The 13,950-nt window shown below is 43.6% G+C and overlaps 1 protein-coding gene across 1 annotated transcript in view; it reads left to right on the forward strand.

The window, feature by feature from the left end:
- The first annotated feature begins 5,619 nt into the window (after nucleotides 1–5,619).
- The window catches only part of Adam23 (ADAM metallopeptidase domain 23), a 164,652-nt gene continuing 156,321 nt past the window's right edge, over nucleotides 5,620–13,950 (forward strand). Inside the window, 3 exon segments of the mRNA XM_008846181.3 lie at nucleotides 5,620–6,104; nucleotides 6,107–6,199; nucleotides 7,357–7,574. Coding sequence (XP_008844403.1) covers nucleotides 6,032–6,104; nucleotides 6,107–6,199; nucleotides 7,357–7,574 — 384 coding nt within the window. The 5' untranslated portion in view covers nucleotides 5,620–6,031.

A 13,950-nucleotide genomic window follows, 5' to 3' on the forward strand; every position in this document is an offset into this window, starting at 1 on the left:
AATTAGCATATTAATTCTGAGGCTAAAGTTCTAACCTTTTCAGATAAAATTCAGTTTCTACGTCTAAAAGTAGTCAGGATTCCCTTCACCAAACCTCTACCATCCGTCCCTGACAACATGTTTCTGCAGAATTCCTTGTACTGCTCTGTGACCCAGTGAGGGTTTATGCATTATTTGTCAACTCCGTGACTATTTCTAATCAACACATTCTTCCCAGTTCTCAGAGCACATGTCATCACAAATCATCCTGACATACTTGTTTAGTCCTTTGTGCCAAAACTTGTAAACACACTAAATTGTGGGATAAAGGAGCCTCATGTTTGCCAAATGGGGGAAAAATGAGCTGTTTTTCAATTTTATCTTATTTTGTCAGAATATCCCAGTTAACACCCTTTTAATATAATATCCTTTGAGGACTGAATTTTGGGTTTTTTTCCCCCATGATTATCTTTTGTCAGATATCCTTGCACTTGACACTTTCATACAATTTTGTCTGTTCAACTGTTGACTTACAACAGTTGTTCCCAGTGTCCCTTGGGTGGGGAGTTCTTTTTCTTTCCCAGTAGCATTGGAAGCACTGACATTGTGACTTTTGAGATATTCCACTCTGGTCTCTCCTTCAGAATAACTGCTATTTAAAAATTTTCAATTAATTGATTTTTGAGGTAGGGCATATATATAATAATGTATTTGATGTCCATGGGGATGTTTCCATGCCATCCCATTCTTTCTGCTCATCCATCTTGATCAGTATATATTTTAACTGTGAAGCTATCTCTCCAGCCCTCTTCTTCACTTTACTCACAAGTCACAGAAAATAATGTATTTGATGAAAAAAATATATATATTTTCCCAGGCTGGCCTCTAACTCTCTAAATAGCTAAGGATCACCTTGACATTTGGTTCTTTTGCCTCTATCTGGGATTCCAGGTGTACACCACCACACCACTCTTGGTATTATGCAGTGCTGGTCACTGAACCCACAGGTATATGCATGCTAGGCAAGCACTCTACCCACTGAACCCCATCCCAGCTCTTCAACAACTGTGTGCTTAATGCAGACTTGCAGATTCATTTTCCATGAATGTGCAGGTTTTAGGTGGCATTGAGTGCAGCTGTGCCTGGAGGACACACTCACGGTCCTGCAGCTGCTCTTCAGGACAGAGTGTATAGAACACAGGCAGATCAGCGGTGGTGACAAGTTTGGGAAAGGGCTGTCACCACACGCACTACTCTGTTTTCTGACTTGTCATGGCTGTAATATTCATTCAAGATGTCTCTGCTCACCAGAAAATACAGTTTGGCATGACAAAGGAAAAGTTTGGACTCTTTTCCATGTCTGTCTGGGCAATGAGTTCTGACATTTCTCCCATTATCTAAGTTCTGGGAATTAGCACCAAAAGGAGGAATGCTTCTTCCTTGGAATCTTTTCATGTAGTAAGCATCTCTGAAGAACTTAGTGACTACATATTGATTAAACAAACAGCTGAATAACAGGAATGATTATTATTCTTTTAAAAAGTTTTAAAATTACATTTATTGTGGGAGTGTAGGGTTACATGTGCCATAGTGCACATGCAGACGTTAGAGTACAATGCTTGGGAGTCAGTTCTCTTCCATCGTGTGGGTCCTGGAAATTGAACTTAGGTTGCTTGGGGGCAGGTTACCCACTGAACTATATCTCACCGGTCCTTTTGAAATCAGTTTGTTTATTTATGTATTATTTTATTTGTATGAGTGTTTTGCTTACATGGATTTAAGTGCATCATGTGTGTGCAATGTTTGCAGAGACTAGAAGAGGGTGTTGGATTCCTTGAACTGGAGTTATGGACAACTGTTAGCCACCATGGGGGTGCTGGGAACTGAACCAGAGCCCTGTGGAGGAGCAGTCAGTGCTCTTAACTGTGAGGCCATCTCTCCAGCCCTCTTCTTCACTTTTCTACTCACAAGTCATAGAAAATAATGTATTTGATGAAAACTTTTAACCTTTAACATATATTGATATATAATGCACACACTATATATTTTTGCTATATATTATATTTTTGCTGTTAAAAATGATGGACAGATAAGTCAGATCCTGCAGGCTACATGATTTTTACAGTAAAAATTTTTATTGTGCTTATTTGTGTGTGTGTGTGTGTGTGTGTGTGTGTGTGTGTGTGTGTAAGCCATAGAATGCTTATGGAGGTCAAAAGGCAACTTGTAGACTCTAGTTGTCAGGTTTGGCAGCAGGCATCTTTGCCTAGTAAGACTCTTACCAGCCCTGTTATTTGCATTTTAAAAATATTGTTGAAAATAAAATAGGTGCCACATAGCCCATAGAGTCAGAGAGGTACTATCTGGCTCTTTAATGAAGGTTTGTACTAATTCCTGAGCCATTTGAAAACTAATGACAATGGAACCCACTCAGTTTATACTTTTTAAAAATATTATTTATATTTTATGTGTGTGTATTGCCTGCATGTAGGTAAGTGCACCCATGTCGTGCAATGCCTGTGAAGGACAGAAGAGACTGGATACCCTGGAACTGGAGTTACAGACAGTTGTTAGCTGCCGTGTGGGTACTGGGATTCAAACTTGGGTCTTCTGCAAGAACAGTGTTCTTAACTGTTGCACTATCTCTCCAGCCCCTCATTTTATACTTTTACTAAGAAATGAATTGTCTCCTCTCCTTCAAGGTGTGGACTTCCACCTGTAGAGTCAGTGTTTACAGCCATCCTAAAAAAGACACTGCAAAGCGTCCAAGGCAGAATCTGTGCTCTGATCAGCTCCAGCTGGCTCTGTGTTGCTGGGTGCTCCTGAGCCTCACGGAAGTCCTTTTGCCCTTGTTTGTTTTCTTTGTGTTCCTGCTCTCTCCCAGACCACTCCTCAGCACCAGCATCCAACTTTGACATTCCTTCTTTGACGTTCTTTCTGGCCAAATCACTATACCCTTCTGGCTGTTCTTGTGAATCTGCTCTGTGGCACTGCCTCTGTTTTTATCTTCTTTCACGCTGGTGGGAGCTCTTTTGTGACCCTTTCTCCCATTTTGGCACATATCTTCAAAATCTAATATCTCCGCTTTTGCCTTTTTCTTGTTCTTGTCTAGTTCTAATTTTCTCATTGATTCAAAATGAGCAGGCTATGGAAAAGAGAGGCCTCAGGTGGCCTATCTGTCCAGGCCAGCTGAGCCATTTCTGTGAGCATTTGATTGCTCTCTCCAGATGTTGCTTTCATGCACCCTTCCTTGTGTCTGTATTGCATGATATGATTTTTCCCTGTGGACCCTTACAGCTGCAGTTTTCCATGTCTGATATTTGACCAGATCACTCCAGTGGTCTGTTTGTGGCCTTGGGGACCAGTGCACCTTTGTAATCACTGTGTGAAGCACAGATTGTAACCTTTGAAGCAGCCTGGTTCTCAGCTTCTGGGTTCTCATTTTCTTCACTGCACCCCAGCCTGCTGAATATCTCATGTTGCTACCATGACACAGTTTTGTTCTTTTTTTTTTTCAGTGCTGGAAATGGAATTCCCAGGGCCTTGTACATGCTAGCTGAGTGCTACATCCCCATTGTGTGTTCTTAGTATGTTTCGGAAGGGAAATCTGATTTGCATACGCAGAGCAAAGCATTAGATAACAAGCCAGAAAGTAATATCATGAGGGCAAAGATGGGACTATTTTGAAGTAAACTCTGTTACAGTAAAACAAGAATATCAGTAAATCTAAGGAACTGGCCAATGAATGATTCTGTTTTTAACCTTCCCTTAAAAATGGAGGTTAAAGACCAAATTTCAATAAACTTTTCTAGGTGGTTGACTCTTTTTTCTGTCTCATTTACTTAAGCAATGTCTTGCCTCCAACAATATCTGTAAACATTAAAGTTCTGTATACTAATGTCGCTTAGAGTATGTAAGGCAGGATTCTCCTTTGGTGGCTTATAAATGGTGCTAATCAGTTGGCCAGGCTTGGCTGGTAGGTTTATTTAGGGAGCAGACTTTGGGAGATTGTCCCTCAATTGCAAGAGATGCCTTTGAAGTAACCTGTGTCTGGGCATCTTTCTCTTTTCATTCCCTTCTCCCTTCAGTTCCTTGTCTATCTTATTTTTTGGTTGCCATTCTCCCAGGTCTTTTTTTTCAGAATATACAACATACAAAATATAAACCAAACCAAGACGTGCTCATCTGGAGGGAGATCTCTGTAGGGAAACCAGAGTGCTCACCAGCTGCCTGGCCAGGGACCCCCGTTTATCTGCACCGCCCAGTAGTTTACTTATTGAACACATATTTTCCAAGAGATTTCCCTGGGCCTTCAGTATCATGTTAGGACCTTGGGGTGCAATGTGAGTGAAAAGAAAATACTGGTGCTGCCCTCCTAGGAGGAGGTAGCATCAGTTAGAAATTGATGTGTGAACAAACACCCAAGCTTGAATTTGGAAACAAAGAGGTACAATTAATATCTAACACCCCTAACATCTCTGCAATCTTAGGTCTGTGTTTGTGAGTCTGTTTTTGAATCTCTTCCTCCCTCATTTCTTTTGGTGAAGTGGGGGCTGAGAGGATGGCTAACATGGTCTTGACATGGTGATGGTGCTGTAAGCCCCACCTCTTTCTTTTAAGCACAGACTTCTTTGTCCCTTCCTGTCCTTCTCGCACTGGATATTCTTATTTCTATTTTAAATACAAGTAACGGAGTAAGACACTACTGTTATTACTCCGACCATCATTGGGAGAGTGAATAAATTAATGTTCGAGTTACCAGAATCTGGTGGTAGAAATGTATCTCAAACTCTAAATTGGAACCGCCAGAAGTGGCTAACTCACCTAAATCAGGGAACTGGATTTACTTTCTTTCTTTTAACAACAGCAAGAGAAAATACCCATTTTCTCTGCATAAGACAGGACTGGATCGAAAAAATAGAAATGTGTTCTCAGAAATGCCTGCCCACCCCCGTGGTTGACAAAGGATGGATTTCCCAAGAGAGCTGCCACAATCTGTTTCTAGTCTCCTATTTCTCCTTACCATCACACTTTCTGAATTTAGGAATGATCATCTTTCAGCTTCATCAGCTATCTTCAAAGCCCCTGGGCACAAGCAGGGAGGACCCAGGCCCCTGGAAGAGGATCTCAGCGGCTTGGCGCCCATAGACGCCAGCCTTCAACTACCAACGTGCTTCCACCATCATCCCACTCGCTGCCGACTTGCTCTGAGGAGCAGAGCTATTTTTACCTCCTTGACTGCAGTCCTTTATGTTTACTTGGAGGAAATAAAGGATTAAGAAAGAAAATGCGTGGTCTCAGTTTTCCTTGCGCTGGAGAGGGAGGGCAGAGAAGGGGCACTGAGGTCTGGGTCGCTTCCCTAGGCGCTTTGTTTTCTCCAGATCAGGCCTACCTCCCGCCAGGAAGCCCCTGCACTCTTCTGTCTTCCCTTAGGGCTTATCACTGACTGCCAGCTTCTTGCTCCCCTGTGTCCCATCTTTGGAGGTGGCACCATCACTTTTTGCTGCCTGGGATGCTGCATCACTCTGCACCTCCCCCCGCCTCCCGGGGGCGTCCACAGTAGAGCATGCGCAGTGCGGGCCCGAGTCGGGCCACAGCATCAGCAACTGCATCAGCATCAGCATCGGTACCCGAAACCCCGCTCGGGCGCGCGCCCAGAGGGTGGGGTGCACGCCGAGAAGCGCATCCCCGCGTCTCGCGCCCGCGCCGCCAGCTTCCGCGCGCCTCCTCAGCATCCTCAGGCCCGGCAGCAACCCCTGCAGTCGCTGGAGCGGCCGCGCCCGCCACTGGGAAGGTGCAGCCGCTGGGGAGGCTCCAAGTTGGCGGAGCGGCGGGACCCTCTCCCCCCCTCCTCTGCGGGCCGCTCCAGGAAGGGCCGAGAGGAGAACCGAGAAGGGCGCGCCACCAGCCCTGAGCCCCCGAGCCCCTGTCCTCTGCCTGCGGCCGCAGCATGCGCGCCCAGCCGGCGTGACCGGCTCCGCCCGCAGCCGCCCTGCAGCCCAGCCCGGCGCTCTCGCGGGTCACTCGGAGTGGCGCCCGGGAGCGATGAGCCATGAAGCCGCCCGGCAGCAGGTCCCGGCGGCCGCCCACGACGGGCTGCAGCCTTGCAGGCGCCTCCCGCGGCCCTACGCGCCGCCCTGCCGCCTGCTCCTCGTCCTTCTGCTGCCTGCGCTCGCCGCCTCGTCCCGGCCCGGCCCCCGAGGGGCCGCTGCGCCCAGCGGTGGGTATGGCCCGGTGCCCTTTGCATTGCCATCCCCGTGGGGCCCTGAGGAGGAAGGCGAAGGGCATGCAGGTGCGTGTGCCGTGTGGGTCCCCTGCCTGGCCTTTGCGTGCCTGCCTGTCGGCCTCTCCAACCCTTCTTGGTCCCAAACCCCCATTCACTCTAGTTCACTTTTGGAAGTCCGTTGCATTCACTAGAAACCCATTCCAGTGACTGTGGGTTCCACCTGGAGGTAATTTGGTGGTTCCTGGGCCCCTTAGCGATCTCTATGTAACTTCCAGTGGCTGGGAAATGCAGCGAAGGAGCAAGTTGCTTCTAGCGTGGCGGAGCCTTCATATGAATGCGGGGAGGGTGTAGAATAGTGGCAAATGTTTGTTTCCTGAAATTTCCCAGCAGGTTTAGTCCCTGCAGTTGGAATTAAGGTGAGGGAAGCATACTTTGGGCACCAAAGAATTAAAGTCTCCAAGACATACGTTGTGCATGACCTTTGGCTGTGTTTTTGCAAAATGCTTGTCGTTATAATGAGCAGTCAGAATAATACAATATTGAATACACTGGTGATTAGAAGTCACTGAAAGCAGAAAGCTGGCCCTGGCAGTAAAAGAAAAAGAGACTGGAAAGCTGCCAGCGTCTATGGCAGGACAGTTTTTGCTCATCTCAAAGTTAAAAGAAAAGGGAATCGTGCACATTGTTAAGATAATCAATTCACATTTCCATGTCCACGAATTCAGCACCCAAACTCTGTTAGAAGTGTTCTTAGCTCTCAGGTGAGATGCTGTTGAGTACAGTGCAGCTTCTGAATCCTGGGGAGTGAGGATGAGGCTCAGGGCCCTGGAGCTTGCCCATTTCCTGACTTTTTTCTAAGTCCTTTCTGACCCTTCCCCCTCATACTTAAGGCATACAGATTTGAGACTACACAGAAAATGTATACATGACTGTGGTACATGATTGTATAAGCCCTCCTGGCCACTAACCTATGCAGGCCATCCCATTGGTACAATTGCTTTTCTGTATCTCCACCTCTAACCTCCTTATAAATTGGAAACTTTGTTAACGTAATTAATGGAAAAATGCATTTTAGAACACAGCTATTTATGGGGTGTATATGTGTGTGTTTGTGTATATTTGTGCTTTCTGTCCCCCTCCCACCCCTCCAGATCCACATTGGAATGAAACTGCAGAAAAAAACCTGGGAGTTCTGGCAGATGAAGACAGTATGTTGCGACAGAACATCAGCAGTAATATCAGCTACAACAATGCAATGCAGAAGGAAATCACACTGCCTTCAAGACTTGTATATTACATCAACCAGGACTCCGAAAGCCCCTATCATGTTCTTGACACAAAGGCAAGACACCAGCAGAAACACAATAAGGTAGGCAGGAGCTGGGCCTGCTAAAGTTGCAGCCATGAAGAGTTCCTCTTGGATTTGATTTTCTGCCAGAATCTGATTTCACAAATTTTACAGCAGCATTTTATTAAGAAAGCAATTAATATGATGATAGAGGAAGAACTGGAGGGAATTAACTTGGAATCTACTGGGATAAGGTTTGCTGTTTGATTCACTTTGTCTAGACTGAAACTGGGTACTTTGAGATGCCTCTGTGAGAAACTCAGTCCCTGTGTCTTTCAGGTGCCTTGGCACTGAACCATGGAGTGAATGTGTTTGTGGTCCTGACTTGTTTCTGGGAGCCTTTGTATTAAGGTGGAGGAGACTACCTCCTATGAGATAAAAGCTTCTTTCAGTCTCATACAGAGGACTGCTCTGGAGACAGTGTGGCTACAGTTTTCCCAGCAACCTTTGCATTTATAACTTGTCCTTCCTTTCTTTAATTGGGCAGCAGGGAAAAAACATTCCTGTGATATGTCCAGTAAGAAAGGAGTTCGGCATTTCAAGAGTATAAGGAATAGAAGAAATGATTTGCATAAAGTGAGACTAATTTTGATTGACATGATCCTTCAAGACAATCTGTTTTCATGGCGAACATTTACTTTACTTTTAGGTTGGTTCAGAAAGTGGCACTGAGTTTGAAAAAGATATTCAAATGAAGACAAAGGTATTTAAAGTCCAAAGAATTTAAGGGATCCCCCTTCCCTCCTTCCTATTGTTTGAGCATTGATATTTTGGATCCCAAGCAGGTCTACATAGTGGATAATCAGAGCCTCTGTTCTTTATCAGAAGCAGAAACAGAGCCTGCAGTTTAAATATTTCGTTCTGAATTGTCCCTGTCAGTTGGCAAGAGCAGTAACTATCTAAACATCTATTATTTAAGAAAAGCTGCTGTGGTTTGCATCATTGTTTTGTTAGTTTTCCAAAACAAAGGTAAATGCAATAGTATTTATCCCCATGTTATAAATGGGGAGATAGGAACGTAAGGCCTTTGGGTGACTTTTTGAAAAGTTGTAAAGCAACTATTATAAAATTCAAGAGGTTTGAACAGTTACATTTTTACTACATTTTTTTAAACAATGTGAGATCTCTGAGAAAAAGTTTCCTTTATGTTGAATAACTTTGTTAACCTCATTCCATGTCATTTTGAAGGGGCTGCTGCCCACCTTGGCTGAGATGATGCATTTCTCCTCTGCCAGGCCGTTTCCTCAGAAGTTTCTGTGTAATTTAGTGGGCCTACTAACACCCCATGCCTTACGGATAGAAGGAGTGGGTGTTGTTTTTTGGCAGAGACACCCAAGGCTCTCTTGATAACATGCTTTGAGGACCATTTTATAGCTTATGAATGATACCTATGTCAAGTGGGAAGACCCTGTGCTAAGTGGTTACTTCTCAAAGTCTGGAGACTTTGTACAGGGTGCTGGAGGAAGACCAGAGTTGCCTACTTTCAAGAATGCCCAAGCCCTCCTCAACTGAGATGTGGAAGAATGTCAGGGGAACTTCTTTCTAATTCAGGTGTTGGAATCTAGGACTAATGCTTGCCTTATAGGCTACCTTTAAAATAGCCTTGTTTGTGGGGCATGGTTTCACTGCAGTATATCAAACTACAGATAATAAGGCCTGTTAAACTTTTACCTACCATTTGAGGATTGCTTTCTCACCAGGGAACACTTAGTTGCTGTTGGGATGATTCAGCCTTTTGACTCCTACCCCACCCTAGTAGCAGGGCTGCTTTTCTACTTTTAAAAAGAATGTTTAGATAGAAATGATATTAGAAAGCCTTTTTCTTTTCTTTTTTTTCTTATTAGTTTAACTCAACAAGCATCTGTTCTGTATTTTTCATGTATAAAGCTGTATGCTAAGAGTTCACAGTTAAGAGATAAGGGTTTTAAGGATAAGGAAGACATGATTTCTTTCCCAGGAAACACAGAAATGACACAAACAGGATTCCGGCAAGTACCCCGGGACAGATATTAATAGTGCTGTTCTGATTTGGTGGGTGCCCTGAGACTTCCTTCTGTGGTCTGTGGTTCTCTTTCAGTTCTGTCTTTAAGCCTGTCTTGAACTAGTTGATGAGAAGTGTTACATATGTTTTCTGTTGGTCTTAGGATGACTTACTTAATAGCAGTGATAAGAAACTTGTGTCAATTTGGTTGCTTTACAAAGGCTTTGCTGAGAGAGAAAATATAGAATTTCATTATCACTGCTTTTTAAAAAGAAGTTTTGATTTTAATATCTATGTACTTTCGCCTTTTTCTCCCTCCGCTGATTCATTGCAATTGAAGCACATTTTAATGAATGCCTTAGAAATGCTGAATCACTGTGCCTTTCTCCAGGATCTCTAAGATGGGGGGTAATTTGGAGAGGGAAGTCCCCAAATCTAGGTTGCAAGGCCAAACTGCACATTCGTGTCTGAAGAAGTTTCATAATGCTTCGTGGAGATGAGCCCTTGATACTCAGCAGCTGTGAAAATTGAAACGTTGATGAACTCTTTCTTAATTAGGGAGTTTGAAAGCTGATTGTGTAGTCCATCTCTGTGTATATCACTAGTCTTGAAAACTTTTAGCATTTCTTTGTCATGGAATGCTTAGGAATCTCTTTAATTTCCAATTAGTGATGTTGTATGAGCAGTTGTCTAAACAGTTCCGTTTTTGAGAGAAGTAGGCATACTTAATGAGAGGGCATAAGGTATAAATCAAGATAGTCCAGAGTAGGCAGAGAATCCATAGACACCTCAGATCTAGATAGTTAAGGTCTTTGACTTTTGGTGCTTTCTGAAATTCAGATTTCGTTATAGGCAGTCTTATTGTCTGATGACTTTTTAAATAACAATTTCCTTTACCTAGGATTTAGGTGGTACCATAAAGCAGCAGTACTAGGGCCAGAATGGATTGCTTACAATTTTCTGAGCATGATACTGTGAAATCTGTGTTTGTGAAATCTGTGTTTGTGTCACATAGGTCCTAAAACCTTGGAATTGTCAGGGTGATGAGATGATCTTTTGCACAGTAATGTGATGACTGATGATTGGGACTCTCTATGTAGCTTTTGGATGGGAGTCTAATCACCGAGTCATGGTTGGAGGGTTGGCACTTTTATCCTTACCCTTCAGGAAAGGGGCCGAAGAGTTAGTTGACCACCAATGGCTAGTGATGTGACCAAATCATACTTAAGAAACTTCCATGAAGATCCAAAAGGATTGGATTCTGGAAGCTTTCAGATAACTGAACATGTGGCAATTCCTGGAGAATGAAGCACCTGGACAGGTCCCGGAAGCTCACACCTTTTCCCCCATAACTCCCCTGTTCATGTCTTTTACCTGGCTGCTCATCTGTGTCTTCTAAAATGTCCTTCGTAGCGACCATAAACAACTCCCCTGAGTTCAGTGAGCTGCTCTTAGCAAATTAATCAGCCCCAAGGAGAAGTGATGAGTAGGCTGATTTATAGCCTGCCTGCCATCAGCACAGGCTCCAACTTGGGGCTTGTGACTGGCATCTAGAGTCTTGTGGGACTCAGCCTTCAACCTGTGGGATCTGACACCATCTCCAAATGGATAGTGTCAGAGCTAAATTGAATTAGAAGGCATGTAGCTTGTGTGTGATGGAGAATCTGCAAATTGCTTGGTGTGTGGGGAAGAAGCCCTAGACAACTCGCACCAACAGTGTTGTGTTGAGTGTTGTGTGAGACTGAGGATGGAGGAAGAGCCTTACTTCTTCTTGGGTCTCTTTGTTATCAAGACTTACCTTTCTCATGTGTATAGTCTTTATGAGTCTCTGTGGTATTCTATGATTAGTACACATCAACAGTATCTTAATTATCAGTTCAATATGCTAATAAAATGGACAGTACATTTAAACAGCAAGAGAAATACTTGGGATTCATTCATTCAGTCATTTTTGAGATAATTCTGTCAATTCTGTTCCTAGGAAAGTTCAGGAACTTTTTCCTAAAAATTCCTTTCTTCAAAATTTACTTGTCTTTTATCCTGATCCCTCAAGATTATTTTCCCTTCTGATTAGGAAAGAATGGAAGAGGTCTACTGGCACAGCCTAGGGTCTAGGGGGAAGGTGACCCAGACTTTGGACAGATATCAATGGAGTCATCCAAACAAAATTACCTCTTGTCATGGACTAACTTTTGGGTAAACAGGCTACTCTTTATTTATTCTCTACAACCCCAAGTTGAAGAGAGAAAGGAGTTTAGTGAATTTAGTTATTTCTTTTTTGGTGCTAGGGGTTGAATCAAGAATCTCAGGTGTGCTAAATATATACCCTACAACTGAGTTACACCCCAGCTGTAAGTGAATTTGGACCACTGTTGCAGGTTTCCTCGCAGGTCCAGCCCACGAGGGATTGCAGGGAATGAGGGTTCTGGCCAAGGTGGGGGTGAGTGGTGTGGAATCAACACACAGACTCCGGGAGTTGGGTGAGAGCAGGCACTAGGCGAGGTGCTGCAGACTCGTTTATTGCTGGGAAGTGCAAGCCTTGTATACCGCTCCCCCTGCCCCCAGTGTCCCGTAAGTTGGTGTGTCGCTTCCTGATAGATCCCCTCATTGGGGCAGGATCCCCTCATCTGGGCAGATTGTAGGTTGGCTATTTTGCAGAAGCGCGGGTTGCTCTGTCAAAGTGGAAGCTGTGTTCTCTTAGTGCAGCCTGTGCTTAAGCCTGGCACTTCCTCTTCTACAGACCACAGTGATTATGCTTTTGTTTTCTGCTTTAGAATAAGGAGGCTTTTGCTTGTCCAGAAGCCGACTGCTCTGTTTTACTTGGTGTGGGACAACAGAAAGAACAGCATGAGACGGAGTCCCAGGTGTTTCTCTTCCAAGATGTCACACTTTTTATAGAATTCTGGAATGTATGTTTTTTTTAAAAATATTTTATTTATTATTTTTATTTTATGTGTGTGCATGCATTGTCTGCATGTAGGTAAGTGCACCCATGTCATACAATGCCCACGGAGGACAGAAGATGCTGTTGGATCCCCTGGAACTGGAGTTACGGACAGTTGTTAGCTGCCATGTGGTTGCTGGGATTTGAACCCGAGTCTTCTGCAAGAACAGCCAGTGTTCTTACCACGGAGCAATCTCTCCAGCCCCCAGAATATATGTTTTTATGACCTTTATTTATCAATCAATGAATCAATCAATGAATAAATCAATCAAGTCTCATTGTGGAACATGGGAAAAAGGAATCTCTTTTGGAAGTTTCTTTCACAAGCCCAAGTTTTAGCTAAAGATCCATTTGTAAAGCCCGAGGATGTAGACACATCCTTGCTTCTTCCTCACCATGCTATGGAAGTTTGATTGGCAGGTCTGAGTGTCCCAGAGCCCTTCCTCAGTGTTGGGGAGCAGCCAATTCATAGGTTATATTGCAATACAAACTCTTATATTGGCCTCAACAGCCTTCCCAAATCTTCCAGAAGTTACTAAGCCGTCATTGCAAAATTGTGGTCTAGAGAATTCAGATTTGCAAAGGTGTCACTTGTAGGGCCTGGAATATTGTCTCTTTTGAATGACTTCCTGATTGAAACCAATATATTAGAATGAGTATAGTGATTTCCATTACATTTAAGGTTGTAATCACCCTGAAATTAAAGAAGAGCTTTAAGTTACTCTAAAGTACTTTTGGTACTGGACTAGATCAGTAGGAGAAGTAATTTTAGTCTTGAGTTTTTGGCATAGTCTAAGTCACTAAACATGCTTGCACTATTTAAATTAGCAAAAATACCTATTCAGTAGCTCCTCCGCATTTGCAGTTTTTTCTTTTAGACCTTTCAGTTACCTGTGGTCCCTTGTGGGTTAGTGGAGAATGAGTGCAGTACAGTAAGATCTTTGAGAGACAAGAGAGAGGGGAAGAGATAACATTCTTATCACTTTTCCTATTCTATTCCTGTTCTATTTTATTATGCTACTACTATTTATAAATTAAACTTCATCATAGATACGTGTGTTTAGAAAAAATTGGGCATATATAAAGTTTGTTAGTATCTGTGGTCTCAGGTATCCACCAGAGTCTTGGAATTGTATCTTCTGAGGATGGGGGGATTACTGTGTTCACAACTCTTAGTTGATCTCCGTCACTGTTGCCCACCATTAGTGGTCCAATCAGGAGCTGACCTGGTGGTAGTTTCTGTCACTGTTTGGGTCAGGGGCTCAATGGCAGAGCCAGATGTGTACATTCACTCATAGTTTCCAGTAAATCAGATTGATATCTTTCAGGTGTTCAGGTTTGTTGATCCATCGGACAGTGACTGAACACCTCTTTTGAACCAGGCATTATGCTAGGCTCTGGGGAAAACAACGAAGAACAGCACTTAGTCTCTAGTTTTGTTTCTGGTGGGGTGTGAGAATCAAGGCAGCTAT

This window comes from Nannospalax galili, unplaced genomic scaffold (assembly GCF_000622305.1).
Source record: "Nannospalax galili isolate Female #2095 unplaced genomic scaffold, S.galili_v1.0 scaffold281, whole genome shotgun sequence".
NCBI classification, from domain to species: Eukaryota; Metazoa; Chordata; class Mammalia; order Rodentia; family Spalacidae; genus Nannospalax; species Nannospalax galili.